At 37.4% G+C, this 16,713-nt stretch overlaps 1 protein-coding gene across 1 annotated transcript in view; it reads left to right on the top strand.

The window, feature by feature from the left end:
* STXBP5L (syntaxin binding protein 5L) overlaps positions 1-16,713 on the top strand; it is a 368,748-nt gene that overhangs the window by 192,432 nt on the left and 159,603 nt on the right. The window contains exons 12-14 of the mRNA XM_060149320.1: positions 248-320; positions 3,473-3,620; positions 4,536-4,603. Coding sequence (XP_060005303.1) covers positions 248-320; positions 3,473-3,620; positions 4,536-4,603 — 289 coding nt within the window. The remainder of the gene's footprint in view (positions 1-247; positions 321-3,472; positions 3,621-4,535; positions 4,604-16,713) is intronic.

The following is a 16,713-nucleotide window of genomic DNA, read 5'->3' as shown; positions in this document are numbered from 1 at the left end:
TATTTTTTGAGTCCCACGTTTTTCTTTTTCTCTTTTTTTTAAACATCTTTATTGGAGTATCATTGCTTTACAATGGACAACATATATTTTTAAAAAGTGCTCTTTGTTACTTCTTATTTTAGCTCATACTTTGGTCTTCTCAAATCATTTAAATAACATTTATACAGGAGATAAAGGAAATACAAGTTTGGTGATTTTATAAAATGTTAAATATGAAAACTTTTCCATTTTTCTTTTCTACTTGTAGAATTTCAAGAACCCTATGCCGTTGCTGTACTTCTGGAGAAAGATCTCATTGTAGTTGATCTGACACAAAGCAAGTAAGTTGTCCATGTACGGATTAACACTATTTTAGACTCTATTTATTGCAATTAAAATATAGGAGGACATTATAGATAATTGGCATTAGAATTCTTTAGATGGTAAATATTCTTTATGTGTAATATTGTTTTGCTAGAATTACAAAAATGTAATTTGGTTCAATAATGAAAACTAAACCAGGAGAGTTTAGGGGACACTGAGAATATTGTAAGATATTTTAAAGGCAACACCTAATGTTTAAAAAGATGCCTTTGGGGACTCCAAACACATAAAATGGATCACATTTCTGCTATTTCCCTAAGCAAAAAACAATTGTTACAAAAATTACATAATGTACTGTTTGTCCATCTGCTCTATTGACTAAAGAAAAATGGCACATGATAAAAGTATTATTGAACTACTGTGGCAGACGATACAGAAGATCAGGATCTCGAGGCAAGAGATGATAGATGCCTTCTTTTACTTTCTTTTCTTTTTCATTATGTTGTGGGCAGTAGAAACAAATATTAAATATTGCTGTTAGAGTGGTGCTCTCCACTACTTTACATGTACAGTAAAAGTAGACTTGAAACTGATGAACACTGTCTTCCTGCTACATATTTTCATTATCAATGATGATCGGCATGAAGCTCATTTTCCCTCATTCTTTGTTCTAGACTCACTGATCATTTTTTAGCCCGTTATATTTGCAGAGCTTTTGTACTTTCTCTCTTCTCTGCATGGAATAATCTTCCATTCCTTTTTCTCCTTACTAACATCTATAAGAATCTCAACTCAGATATCGTTTTCTCATTAAAGAAAATCTTTCATTATCTGTATAATTTGGTCAAATATCCTATTAAGGGCTGTCTTAGATCCATGTTCCTATCCTTCATAGCTTTGACACAGATGAAATTTTCCATTTGTTATTGTTTTAAAGATTGTCTCCCTACTAGACTGTAGGCCTCATGAAGGACAGGTTTTGTCTCCACATGAAGTAGGTTCTTAATAAATTTTTGTTGGATGAAGTACAGTCTGAGTTTTACTCTCAGTGTAGTTTGTGAATGTAAGAGCCAAAGTTCTTCTTTGTGATAATTTGCATCACATAGTATTTCAATATTTTGAAAGGGAATAGGGTTGGTCCATAATATCACCATAACTGAATTCTGCCTAGCTGCTGTATTTATCAGCATAAAACCTGATTAAGTTTTGTGTACGAGTGTGGATTTATGCCTCTTTCTCTAAGTTCTAATATAGGTTTTATTAAAATATACTTTTCTGATCTCACTGGTAGTCACTTCTTCCTTCTGTGCCATATTTGTTGGTTCCTCATACCTTGTCTAATTGTCTAACATCCTCCAAGGCCCACTATACTTCGTCTTTAATACTCACATTCTTTAGCATATACATTTATTCTTTTTAAAACTTTTTTATTGTGGTAAAATACATATAACATAAAAGTTACTATTTTTATACACTAATTCTTATGCTTTTCATTACCTTATATAAATATGTGAATTGACGTTTTGTTTGCACGTTTTTATCTAATATTTTGCCTTCTTCAGCACCATGTTTTAAAATCTATGTGACATTCCTATTTTGTTGTCTATTACAAGAAGTTTAATGTGGAAAAACTGAACATGTTCTCTTTCCCTCCAAATAGTTACTTTTAGCCATGTTTAATGTTAACAATTAAATTGCAGGTTTGTACTCATTTTTCAAATTAATTTATTCCTTCCTTCCTTCTTTTCCAGTTAATCCTCTACATGAAAGCAAGCATTAGGGCTTAAAAATTTTTCCTCTTCTTGGATTTACATCTTTGTTTACATTTCTACAACAACCAGTTCACACTTTCACATGTAAATTTTTGTAATACATTTTTAGTTATTTCTTTCTTAAATGTCATTTTTCTACTCTTTGCCAATATAATAAAGTTATTTTCCCCAAACATTTCCATGATATTGTTCACCTTCTCAGGAGTCTATCATTGTAATCTCTTGCTATTATCAAATCCCAAATTGTAGATCTGATCTTTAAGGTGATGCACTTATTTTACTTCTAATTCTTCAATATCAGAAATATTGATAATTTCTGCTCTGAAACAGGGAACCTCTGATCCATTCAGTTTAAACTACTTGCCATTTATTAAACACAACTTTCTCCTTTCCATGTGATTTTGCATATACTACTATTCTTATCTGGGAAACCATTAAGATTGGAGGGAAGAGAACCGCTGTCAACACACACATACACACACACACACACACACACACACACACACCAAACTCTTTCTGGTGTTTGAACTAAGTTTCTGATTATATCCTATAATATGGGGAAAATTATTTTTAATAGTCCTCCCCACCCCCCAAAAGCACGCTGTATCAGAAGTAACATGATCACACAGACTGAGAACGGATGCAGCATAGAATAATACTCCATTCCATCTACTACAGTACCTGGTACATCTGGTACATGAGAAGTGTACAATATATTGTGGTTCTAAGAATTCTTAATTTGGTTCTTACTGATACCCCTTTTAAAAATGATATATGGCTTGAGGATATGAAATTTACTACAGCCATAGGTCTGCATTTCCCCTGTTTTCTAGTTTACATAGGAAACAATCTTAAACATGTGTAATCACACACATACCTACATTGCACACACAACTTTCAGTTACTCCCTATAAAAATACAAAACCAAAATACTTGTCTATGTATTATGTCCCTTGGAGAGCATGTAAAATTTTCTAAGATATTTTAATACTTGTATTATATAAATATATAGATAAAATTGTATGTAGATAAAGTACCTAGTTGATAATGTTTTAATAACTGACTGATAAGTCAACTTGCTACATATTTTCAATTTAACATAATTTAGTCTATCCATTTTAGAAAGTGATATCACTGTGCAATTTTGAAATTACTGGAAAGAAAATGAGTTTATTCAAGTAAAATTCTACCAGTATTCATATTACATTTTATAGATATATATTTTTAAAAGAGAATTCTTATTCAGGTGATCATTGTTTTATGATGCTTAAAAAACAATTATGTGAAATATATTCAATATAATCAATATTTAGAAGAGTTTAGGGTTTGTTTTATAAAAGTTATTTCATTTTTATATCAGTGCAAAATGACACTAATATATTATCTTTATCTATTAGCTTTCCTATCTTTGAAAATCCATATCCCATGGACATTCATGAATCACCAGTTACGTGCACAGCATACTTTGCTGATTGCCCACCAGATTTGATTCTAGTGCTCTACTCTATAGGAGTCAAGCATAAAAAACAAGGATACAGTAATAAGGTAAAAGCAACAATTAGAAATTTTCTTGTATTCATATCCATATCATATGATCATACTTTTTTCTGTTATTTTCTGACTTTCCGTAGAAGAAAACTTGAACTAAATTCTTTTCAAGTCATAAGCTGGCACCTATAAAAGACATAATTTCTGAAATTCAAATTTCCTAAATGCTACATAGCTTTAAGTCTACGAGAATATAAATTTCTTATATAAAAGGTATACAATTATCTACTAAGATATACTTACCTATCATATATATTTATATACTAAATATATGTTTAAACTAACATATGCTTGAATCATAAGATGTTACTTTTGATTATTTTAGGTGAAGGATTACGTTTTAAGAAATTCAGGAGTCAACTCTCTCTAGTTATTTCTTATCAATCAATGGTTAATAAGACATAATTGTCAAAGACTTTCATTAAATAACTTTCTAGAATTCCATTTTGTTATATTTAACTACAGGATTCAAATACTTACAATTATAATAGACCCCCCTATTATGATTTCTGTTATTTGAACAGGACTGTTGAGATGGACAACTCCAGGGGGCACAATTTACATAGTATTTTGTGTTAAATGGCACCACCATAGTTTGGCGGTACATAGACTACATGGAAGATGTAGCAACACCACATTTGTATGATTAAAGATACTTCTTTGCATTTTTAATATGAATGGTAATATCTGTTAAAATCTATATTTTTAAAGGATATGAAATTTTGCATTTGGAATTGTTTGTTCAATGAAGGAGTTAAAAAATAGGTACACATTTCATTCTTCATTACTTAACAGCTATTTATTTTTAAGTGAAACTTTTACTGTTATTTTAAAATATTTTTATTTTAAATTTCTAAGTTATTTAAATTTAAAAAATAAAACTTATAAATTCTTCCCACATAATCTGTTTAGGAGTGGCCAATCAGTGGAGGAGCTTGGAACCTTGGCACACAGACATATCCAGAAATTATTATTACTGGGTAAGTGGGATGTGATTTATGAGTTTATCAATTTATCATCAAAAAGATTTCATTGAATTTTCACACTTTCCCATAATTGTGCTGTAGGAATGCTGACAGTTTAAATTAAAATATAAGACACAGCTTCTATCCAAAGATTATAACCTTTATAGAAGATAAAATCAAATCATTGAAAACATAGACATATAACAAAAATAAGTAAGTATAGATTATAAGACCAGAAGAAAGTCAGAGATAGAAAAATCATGAGAGATTAGTCAAAGAAGAATTTCTGTAGAAATCATAGATTATTAGCCTTAGACAGGCCCTTACCAATATCTCTTGATTCCATCTAAATCCAGGAATCAGTGCTCTGTATCTCCATCAAGTGGCTATTTAAAGTATACTTCAAAACTTATAGCACCGGAAATGTTGTTACTTCCTATAGCAACCCATTTCATGCTCTAATATTAGGAATGAAAATGGAAACATAGCAACAGATAAAGATAAGACTTAAAAGATCACAAGGAGTTCTGCTTATGAGGTATGGAATAGATGTACTTTTCCCTATTCTTCCCACTAAGTACAATTAAAACCCCTGGATATTATTATAATATGACTGGAAAAGATGGAGAGAAGTCAGACTGGATAGGTCCCCAAAGACTCAAGGAATGACAGGGAAGTGAGTTTCCTGGCTTTTCTTTTTGCCTCATATATCCCAGAATTGGAGCTGAAGAAGCTGGCAACCTGGAGCTCCAGGCACAAACCTAAAAAGCCCAACGAAAGCTAGCTCTCTCTAGCCAAAAGGTGAGGAAAGGAGAAGCCTATAAAGACAGTAAACTTTTAGAAAATAATCTTTCTATTATAGCTAACCAACACAGAAAAAAACTATGACTCCACCCCTACCCACTTCATCAAAGGTTGAGTGGAGAGCGTGGACTTTCACCCTCATCAGGCCATAATAAGGTGCCTCAACTTGCCCATGAAGGGGGTGTCAGTTTCTGACACTGAGCTAAGGCTGAGTAGGGTGCTGGGGCTTTTAACCCTGCTGAATGGTAGTGAAACTCTTTACCTGTGGTGACAGAGATAATGTGGGGAGAGAATTCCCAGCACTGCCCAGCAGTAATGAGGAGCCATATACCCTCCCCTTTTTTGTCAATGGAAGTCCAGTGAGGAAGGAGGAAAGAACAGAGCTTAAAAAGTTCATCAGGAAATAATGGTTGAAAACTTCCCAAATTTGGCAAAAGACATGAACCTAGAGATTGCAGAAGGTGAGCGAACCACAAGAAATTCACAATAAGACACATCATAGTCAAACTTTTGAATACTAAACACCAAGGAAAAAAATATGAAAACAGCAAAAGAGAAATCACACCTCACCGACAGGGCAAAACCAATTTGAATGATGGCATATTTCCATTAGAAACCATGGAGGCCAGAGGAAACCTGAATCTTTTTCAAGTGCTGAAAGAAAAGAACTGGCAACCTAGAATAATATACCCAGCAAAAATATTTTCCAGGAATTAATTAGAAATTAATACATTCTAAAATGAGGGAAACTAAGAGTATGTCAACATCAGACTACTATGAAAGAATGGCTAAAGGAAATTCTGTAAACAGAAAGCAAATGATAAAAGAAGGAACCTTGGAATATGAGGAAGGAAGGAAGAACACAGTAAGCAAAAATATGGGTTAATACAATAGGCTTTCTTTCTCTTGAGTTGCTAAAATTATATTTGATGGTTGAAGAAAATATTATGGTTACATTGTTTGATGTGGTTCTACATATGTATAGAGGAAATATTTAAGGTAATTATAAATGGGTGAGGGTAAACTGGTATAAAGAAAGGTAAGGTTTTTATACTTCCCTTGAAATGGTAGTATGATAACACCAGTAGACTGTGACAAGTTAAATGAATATTACAATGCAGTACCTAAAGCAACGCTGTAAAAAGATCTGGGCTAAGAGATACACTGAAAAACATTATTGACACATAAAAATGGATGTACTAAAATAATTCAATTAACCTACAGGAAAGCAGGGGGAAAAAACAGTGACAATAAAAGAGGGGAAAATAGAAAAGAAAAAAAAAAGACGGACTTAATTAATCATGGAAGTGTTAAGGCTTAAATGTAAATGGTCTAAATACATCAATTCAAATGCATTGATTAGCGGAGTGGATTAAAAAACATAAACCAATGCTATGCCATTAACAATACACTCACTTCAAATACCACAGTATAATCAGGTTTAGAGAAGAAGGACAGAAAAATACTTTATAAAAGAATCAATGGAGGGCTTCCCTGGTGGCGCAATGGTTGAGAGTCCGCCTGCCGATGCAGGGGACACGGGTTCATGCCCCGTTCTGGGAGGATCCCACATGCCACGGAGCGGCTGGGCCCGTGAGCGATGGCCGCTGAGCCTGCGCGTCTGGAGCCTGTGCTCTGCAATGGGAGAGGCCACGACAGTGAGAGGCCCGCGTACCGCAAAAAAAAAAAAAAGAATCAATGGAGAGTGACATCAGCAAGATGTCAAAATAACTAGCCCCAGACCTCGTTCTCCCACAGACACACTGATGCAACAATATATGGTCCAAAAACCTTTATGAAAACTCTAGAAACCAATTAGGAAATCACAGTACCCCAGGGGAGCTCAAAGCCAAGAGTAGCCACACTGAAATGGGTAAAAACAGCCATTTTATTTCAACTATATCAGCTTCTTCCCCAAATTGGCACAGCTCTTGTTCAGGAGGAATCTTCTCTCATGAGAGGGAAGTAGTGGAGTAGACTGTACATCCAGTGTTCCTGCTTTTCAGGGGACTTCCAAAGAGACTAGTTTTTATCTCCCCTGAGTCAGAGTACTGATGGAACCTGGATGCCTGGGGGCTGCAGAGAACAAAAGAGAGCTCAGTGGCTTATTGAAGTGCTAAGAAACTTGCAGAACTAAGACAGATAATAGAAGGAGCAAGAGATGCAAGCTCCTGAAAAAGAAACCAGTAAACCTCTCTAATTGGGAAATTACACATACAGTCCCAGAGAAGATGCATCCCCATTGAAGGTTTGAGAGACCCCAAGGATCTTGAGCTTGGAGAAGGTCTTCCCCTGTATAAAGCCGTCCATAACAGGTGGCTGTTTTCCAAATGCTAAATTCACAGTAAAAAATAACAAGGTGCAGGAAGAAACAGACAAACACAACCCAATCAAAGGAACAAGATAATTATCTAGAAACTGACCCTAAACAATTTGGTATCTGTGAATTACCTGACAAGCAGTTGAAAATAACTGTCTTAAAGAAGCTCAATGCATGAAAAGAGAACACAGGTAGACAACTAAATGAAATCAGGAAAATGATGTATGAATGAAATGAAAATATCAACAAAGAGGTAGAAACTTTTAAAAAGAACCAGAAAGAAACTCTTAAAGAGAAGAATACAATAACTGAATTGAAAATTTTACTAGAAGGGATTAACAGCAGATTTAATCAGAAGAAAGAACCAGCAAACTTGAAGATAGGTAATAAGAAATCACTGAGTCAGAGGAACAAAAGGAAAAAGAATGAAGAAAAGTGGTGAATGCCTAAAGGACTTATGGGAAACCATCAAACATACCAGTATAGCATTATGGAAGTCCCAGAGGACTAGAGAGAGAATGGGACAGAGAACCAATTTGAAGAAATCTTGGCTAAAAACTTCTCAAATCTGAGGAGGTAAATGGACTTCCATATTCATTGGATATGTATCAGAATATTCTAATGAGGATGAACCCAAAGAGGTCCACACTGAGACACATTATAATTGAATTGTCAAAGACAAAGAAACAGTCTTAAAAGCAGCAACAGAAAAGCTACTCATTATCTGTATGAAAAATGTCATGAGATTATCATTGCATTTCTCAGCAGAAATATTACAGGCTAGAAGGGAGAAGGATGATATATTTAAAGTGCATAAAGAAAAAAGAAAAGCCAGCCATGGGACACTATATCTGGAAAACTGTACTTCAAAAAAAAAAGGAGAAATAAAGACCTTCCAAGATAAACAAAAATTGAAACCAGGGCTTCCCTGGTGGCGCAGTGGTTGAGAGTCCGCCTGCCAATGCAGGGGACACGGGTTCGTGCCCCGGTCCAGGAATATCCCACGTGCCACGGAGCGGCTGGGCCCGTGAGCCATGGCCGCTGAGCCTGCGTGTCCGGAGCCTGTGCTCCGCAATGGGAGAGGCCATGACAGTGATAGGCCGTGTACTGCAAAAACAAAAAACAAAAAAAACAAACTGAAACCATTTATTACCACTATACCTGCCTCACAAGAATTGATAAAGGGAGTCCTTTGAGTTGAAATGGATGAACACTAGACAACAAAATGAAAGCATATGAAAATATAAAGCTCTCTGGTAAAAGTAAATACACAGACAAAAACAGTATCCTGTAACACTGTAGTGGTGGTGCATGAATCACTTTAAATTCAGGTATAGAATTTAAAAGATAAAAGCATTTTTAAAAACTATAACTATAGGAGGGAAAGCTTCGGAGCCGCAGAGGAGAGCACAGCAACAGGGGTGCGGAGGGCAAAGCGGAGAGATTCCCGCACAGAGGATCAGTGCCGACCAGCACTCACTCACCAGGCCGAGAGGCTTGTCTGCTCACCTGCAGGGGCGGGCGGGGCTGGGAGCTGAGGCTTGGGCTTCAGTCGGAGCGCAGGGAGAGGGCTGGGGTTGGTAGAGTGAACACAGCCAGAAGGGGTTAGTGCACCACGGCTAGCCGGGAGGGAGTCCGGGGAAAAGTCTGGACCTGCCGAAGAGGCAAGAGACTTTTTCTTCCCTCTTTGTTTCCTGGTGCGCGAGGAGAGGGGATTAAGAGCGCTGCTTAAAGGAGCTCCAGAGACGGGCGCGAGCTGCGGCTAAAAGCGCGGACCCCACAGACGGGCATGAGACGCTAAGGCTGCTGCTGCCGCCACCAAGACACCTGTGTGCGAGCACAGGTTACTATCCACACCTCCCTTCCAGGGAGCCTGTGCAGCCCGCCACTGCCAGGGTCCCGGGATCCAGGGACAATTTCCCCGGGAGAATGCACAGCGCGCCTCAGGCTGGTGCAACGTCCCACCGGCCTCTGCCACCGCAGGCTCGCCCCGCATCCGCACCCCTCCCGCGCACCGTCCTGAGTGAGCCAGAGTCCCCGAAGCAGCTGCTCCTTTAACCCCGTCCTGTCTGAGCGAAGAACAGACACCCTCCGGCAACCTACACGCAGAGGCAGGGCCAAATCCAAAGCTGAGCCATGGGAACTGTGCAAACAAAGAAGAGAAAGGGAAATCTCTCCCAGCAGCCTCAGATGCAGCAGATTAAAGCTCCACAATCAACTTGATATACCCTGCATCTGTGGAATACATGAATAGACAACGAATCATCCCAAATTGAGGAGGTGGAGTTTGAGAGCAAGATTGACTCTTTTTTCCTCCTTTTCCTCTTTTTGTGAGTGTGTATGTTTCTGTGTGAGATTTTGTCTGTATAGCTTAGCTGTCACCATTTATCCTACGGTTCTATCCGTTTTTTTTGTTCCTTCTTGTTTTTTTTTTCTTAAAAAAAATTGTTTTTCTTAATTTTTATTTTAATAACTTTAGTTTATTTTATCTTACTTTATTTTATCCTCTTTCTTTTCTTTCTTCCTTCCTTCCCTCCTTCCTTCCTTCCTTCCCTCCTTCCTTCCTTCCCTCCCTCCCTCCCTCCTTTCTCTTCCTTCCTTCCTTCCTTTCTTTCTTTTCTTTCTTTCTTTCTTTCTTTCTTTCTTTCTTTCTTTCTTTCTTTCTTTCTTTCTTTCTCTTCTTTCTCTCTTTCTCTCTTTCTTTCTCTCTTTCTACTTTTTCACGCTTTTATTCTGAGCCATGTGGATGAAAGGCTCTTGGTGCTGCAGCCAGGAGTCAGTGCTGTGCCTTTGACGTGGGAGAGCCAACTTCAAGACACTGGTCCACAAGAGACCTCCTAGCTCCACATAATATCAAATGGTGAAAATCTCCCAGAGATCTCCATCTCAACACCAGCACCCAGCTTCACTCAATGACCAGCAAGCTACAGTGCTGGACACCCTATGCCAAACAACTAGCAAGACAGGAACACAACCCCACCCATTAGCAGAGAGGCTGCCTAAAATCATAATAAGTCCACAGACACCCCAAAACACACCACCAGACGTGGATCTGCCCACCAGAAAGACAAGATCCAGCCTCATCCACCAGAACACAGGCAATAGTCTCCTCCACCAGGAAGCCTACACAACCCACTGAAACAACTTTAGGCACTGGGGAAAGACACCAAAAACAACAGGAACTACGAACCTGCAGCCTGCAAAAAGGAGACCCCAAATACAGTAAGATAAGCAAAATGAGAAGACAGAAAAACACAGCAGATGAAGGAGCAGACTAAAAACCCACCAGACCTAACAAATGAAGAGGAAATAGGCAGTCTACCTGAAAAAGAATTCAGAATAATGATAGTAAAGAGGACCCAAAATCTTGGATATAGAATAGAGAAAATGCAAGAAACATTTAATGAGGATCTAGAAGAACTAAAGATGAAGCAAGCAATGATGAACAACACCATAAATGAAATTAAAAATACTCTAGATGGGATCAATAGCAGAATAACTGAGGCAGAAGAACGAATAAGTGACCTGGAAGATAAAATAGTGGAAATAACTACTGCAGAGCAGAATAAAGAAAAAAGAATGAAAAGAACTGAGGACAGTCTCAGAGACCTCTGGGACAACATTAAACGCACCAACATTTGAATTATAGGGGTTCCAGAAGAAGAGAAAAAGAAAGGGACTGAGAAAATATTTGAAGAGATTATAGTTGAAAACTTCCCTAATATGGGAAAGGAAATAGTTAATCAAGTCCAGGAAGCACAGAGAGTCCCATACAGGATAAATCCAAGGAGAAACATGCCAAGACACATATTAATCAAACTGTCAAAAATTAAATACAAAGAAAACATATTAAAAGCAGCAAGGGAAAAACAACAAATAACACACAACAGAATCCCCATAAGGTTAACAGCTGATCTTTCAGCAGAAACTCTGCAAGCCAGAAGGGACTGGCAGGACATATTTAAAGTGATGAAGGAGAAAAACCTACAACCAAGATTACTCTACCCAGCAAGGATCTTATTCAGATTTGATGGAGAAATTAAAACCTTTACAGACAAGCAAAAGCCGATAGAGTTCAGCCCCACCAAACCAGCTTTACAACAAATGCTAAAGGACCTTCACTAGGCAAGAAACACAAGAGAAGGAAAAGACCTACAATAATAAACCCAAAACAGTTAAGAAAATGGGAATAGGAACATACATATCGATAATTACCTTAAATGTAAATGGATTAAATGCTCTCACCAAAAGACACAGACTGGGGCTTCCCTGGTATCTCAGTAGTTGAGAGTCCCCCTGCCTATGCAGGGAACACGGGTTCGTTGCCTGGTCCGGGAAAATCCCACGTGGCGCGGAGCGGCTGGGCTCGTGAGCCATGGCCGCTGAACCTGCGCATCCGGAGCCTGTGCTCTGCTACTGCAAAAAAAAAAAAAAGACACAGATGGGCTGAATGGATACAAAAACAAGACCCATTTATATGCTGTCTACAAGAGACCCACTTCAGACCTAGAGACACATACAGACTCAAAGTGAGGGGATGGAAAAAGATATTCCATGCAAATGGAAACCAAAAGAAAGCTGGAGTAGCAATTCTCATATCAGACAAAATAGACTTTAAAATAAAAACTATTAGAAGAGACAAAGAAGGACACTACATAATGATCAATCCAAGAAGAAGATATAACAATTGTAAATATTTATGCACCCAATATAGGAGCACCTCAATACATAAGGCAAATACTAACAGCCATAAAAGGAGAAATCGACAGTAACACATTCATAGTAGGGGACTTTAACACCCCACTTTCACCAATGGACAGATCGTCCAAAATGAAAATAAATAAGGAAACACAAGCTTTAAATGATACATTAAACAAGATGGACTTAATGGATATTTAGAGGACATTTGATCCAAAAACAACAGAATACACATTTTTCTCAAGTGCTCATGGAACATTCTCCAGGATAGATCATATCTTGCGTCACAAATGAAGCCTTGGTAAATTTAAGAAAATTGAAATTGTATCGAGTATTTTTTCTGACCACAATGCTATGAGACTAGATATCAAGTACAGGAAAAGATCTGTAAAAAATACAAACACATGGAGGCTAAACAACACACTACTTAATAACGAAGTGATCACTGATGAAATCAAAGAGGAAATCAAAAAATACCTAGAAACAAATGACACTGGAGACACGACGACTCAAAACCTATGGGATGCAGCAAAAGCAGTTCTAAGAGGGTAGTTTATAGCTATACAATCCTACCTTAAGAAACAGGAAACATCTCAAATAAACAACCTAACCTTGCACCTAAAGCAATTAGAGAAAGAAGAACAAACAAAACCCAAAATTAGCAGAAGGAAGGAAATCATAAAGATCAGATCAGAAATAAATGAAAAAGAAATGAAGGAAACGATAGCAAAGGTCAGTAAAACTAAAAGCTGGTTCTTTGAGAAGATAAACAAAATGGATAAACCGTTAGCCAGACTCATCAAGAAAAAAAGGGAGAAGACTCAAATCAATAGAATTAAAAAGGAGAAGGAACAACTGACACTGCAGAAATACAAAGGATCATGAGAGATCACAACAAGCAATTCTTTGCCAGTAAAATGGACAACCTGGAAGAAATGGACACATTCTTAGAAATGCACAACCTGCCAAGACTGAATCAGGAAGAAATAGAAAATATGAACAGGCCAATCACAAACACGGAAATTGAAACTGTGATTAAAAATCTTCCAACAAACAAAAGCCCAGGACCAGATGGCTTCACAGGCGAATTCTATCAAACATTTAAAGAAGAGCTAACACCTATCCTTCTCAAACTCCTCCAAAATGTAGCAGAGGGAGGAACACTCCCAAACTCATTCTACGAGGCCACCATCACTCTGATACCAAAACCAGACAAGGATGTCACAAAGAAAGAAAACTACAGGCCAATATCACTGATGAACATAGATGCAAAAATCCTCAACAAAATGCTAGCAAACAGAATCCAAAAGCACATTAAAAGGATCATACACCATGAGCAAGTGGGGTTTATTTCAGGAATGCAAGGATTCTTCAGTATATGCAAATCAATCAACGTGATGCACCATATTAACAAATTGAAGGAGAAAAAACATATGATCATCTCAATAGATGCAGAGAAAGCTTTTGACAAAAAAAACCCAACTATTTATGATTAAAACCCTGCAGAAAGTAGGCATAGAGTGATTTTTCCTCAACATAATAAAGCCATATATGACTAACCCACAGCCAACATCGTCTTCAATGGTGAAAAACTGAACGCATTTCCACTAAGATCAGGAACAAGACAAGGGTGTCCACTCTCAACACTCTTATTCAACGTAGTTTTGGAAGTTTTAGCCACAGCAATCAGAGAAGAAAAGGAAATAAAAGGAATCCAAATCAGAAAAGAAGTAAAGCTGTCACTGTTTGCAGATGACATGATACTATACATAGAGACTCCTAAAGATGCTATTAGAAAGCTACTAGAGCTAATCAATGAATTTGGTAAAGTAGCAGGATACAAAATTAATGCACAGAAATCTCTGGCATTCCTATACATAAATGATGAAAAATCTGAAAGTGAAATGAAGAAAACACTCCCATTTACCATTGCAACAAAAAGAATAAAATATCTAGGAATAAACCTACCTAAGGAGACAAAAGACCTGTATGCAGAAAATTATAAGACACTGATGAAAGAAATTAAAGATAATACAAATAGATGGAGAGAGATACCATGTTCTTGGATTGGAAGAATCAACATTGTGAAAATGACTCTACTACCCAAAGCAATCTACAGATTCAATGCAATCCCTATCAAACTACCACTGGCATTTTTCACAGAACTACAACAAAAAATTTCACAATTTGTATGGAAACACAAAAGACCCCGAATAGCCAAAGCAATCTTGAGAACGAAAAACGGAGCTGGAGGAATCAGGCTCCGTGACTTCAGATTATACTACAAAGCTACAGTAATCAAGACAGTATGGTACTGGCACAAAAACAGAAAGATAGATCAATGGAACAGGATAGAAAGCCCAGAGATAAAACCACACACATATGGTCACCTTATCTTTAATAGCGGAGGCAGGAATGTACAGTGGAGAAAGTACAGTCTCTACAATAAGTAGTGCTGGAAGAACTGGACAGGTACATGTAGAGGTATGAGATTAGGTCACTTCCTAACACCATACACAAAAATAAGCTCAAAATGGATTAACAACCTAAATGTTAGGCCAGAAACTATCAAACTCTTAGAAGAAAACATAGGCAGAACACTCTATGACATAAATCACAACAAGATCCTTTTTGACCCACCTCCCAGAGAAATAGAAATAAAAAGAAAAATAAACAATGGGACCTAATGAAACTTCAAAGCTTTTGCACAGCAAAGGAAACCATAAACAAGACCAAAAGACAACCCTCAGAATGGGTGAAAATATTTGCAAATGAAGCAACTGACAAAGGATTAATCTCCAAAATTTACAAGCAGCTCATGCAGCTCAATAACAAAAGAACGAACAACCCAATCCAAAAATGGGCCGAAGACCTAAATAGACATTTCTCCAAAGAAGATATACAGACTGCCAAGAAACAGATGAAAGAATGCTCAACATCATTAATCATTAGAGAAATGCAAATCAAAACTATGATGAGATATCATCTCATACCAGTCAGAATGGCCATCATCAAAACATCTAGAAACAATAAATGCTGGAGAGGGTGTGGAGAAAAGGGAACACTCTTGCACTGCTGGTGGGAATGTGAACTGGTACAGCCACTATGGAGAATAGTATGGAGGTTCCTTAAAAAACTAAAAATAGAACTACCATATGACCCAGCAATCCCACTCCTGGGCATATACTTTGAGAAAACCATAATTCAAAAAGAGTCATGTACCAAAATGTTCATTGCAGCTCTATTTACAATAGCCAGGAGATGGAAACAACCTAAGTGTCCATCATCAGATGAACGGATAAAGAGGATGTGGCACATATATACAATGGAATATTACTCAGCCATAAAAAGAAACGAAATTGAGCTGTTTGTAATGAGGTGGATGGACCCAGAGTCTGTCATACAGAGTGAAGTAAGTCAGAAAGAGAAAGACAAATACCGTATGCTAACACATATATATGGAATTTAAGAAAAAAAAATGTCATGAAGAACCTAGGGGTAAGACAGGAATAAAGACACAGACCTACTAGAGAATGGACTTAAGGATATGGGGAGGGGGAAGGGTAAGCTGTGACAAAGCGAGAGAGTGGCATGGACATATATGCACTACCAAACGTAAAATAGATAGCCAGTGGGAAGCAGCGGCGTAGCATAGGGAGATCAGTTCGGTGCTTTGTGACTGCCTGGAGGGTGGGCGGGAGGGAGACACAAGAGGGAAGAGATATGGGAATATATGTATATGTATAACTGATCACTTTGTTATAAAGCAGAAACTAGCACACCATTGTAAAGCAATTATAGTCCAATAAAGATGTAAAAAAAAATCAAAAAGAAACTATAACTATAAAGGTGTGTTAATGGTTACAAAATATAAAGAGATGTATTGATAATTTACAGCATCATTAACATTAAAGTGAGGGGAGAGAGAAAGGAGTAGTGTTTTTTTCAGTTATAATGTGCTGTATTACTTAACGTAGATCATATCTTCCGTTGTTAATCCTCAAATATGCATTCATGGCATCGTTTTCAAAGGCTTCTGTCCATTCCCAACACAAAATATTAATCCACCCTCCACTGAAACCTTTGGTTTATTTTCAAACAGATCTGTGATGTAAACAGCTTCATGCTCTGGATCTTATGGGGAATGGAGGCTCAGCTCACCTGAGGACAGGTGGTCATGCCTTGCCCCCGGGGATTCCTGTGGGTCAAGTGGGCCCTGAGAGGAGAGGGGGCTAAAGGCCCTGAGGACTAAGGGTATTTTGGGGTAGATTTCTAAGGGTGACCCCTCACACAACCCTAAACC

This window comes from Lagenorhynchus albirostris, chromosome 5 (assembly GCF_949774975.1).
Source record: "Lagenorhynchus albirostris chromosome 5, mLagAlb1.1, whole genome shotgun sequence".
Lineage (NCBI taxonomy): Eukaryota > Metazoa > Chordata > Mammalia > Artiodactyla > Delphinidae > Lagenorhynchus > Lagenorhynchus albirostris.
This window is presented reverse-complemented; position numbering and strand designations above follow the sequence as displayed.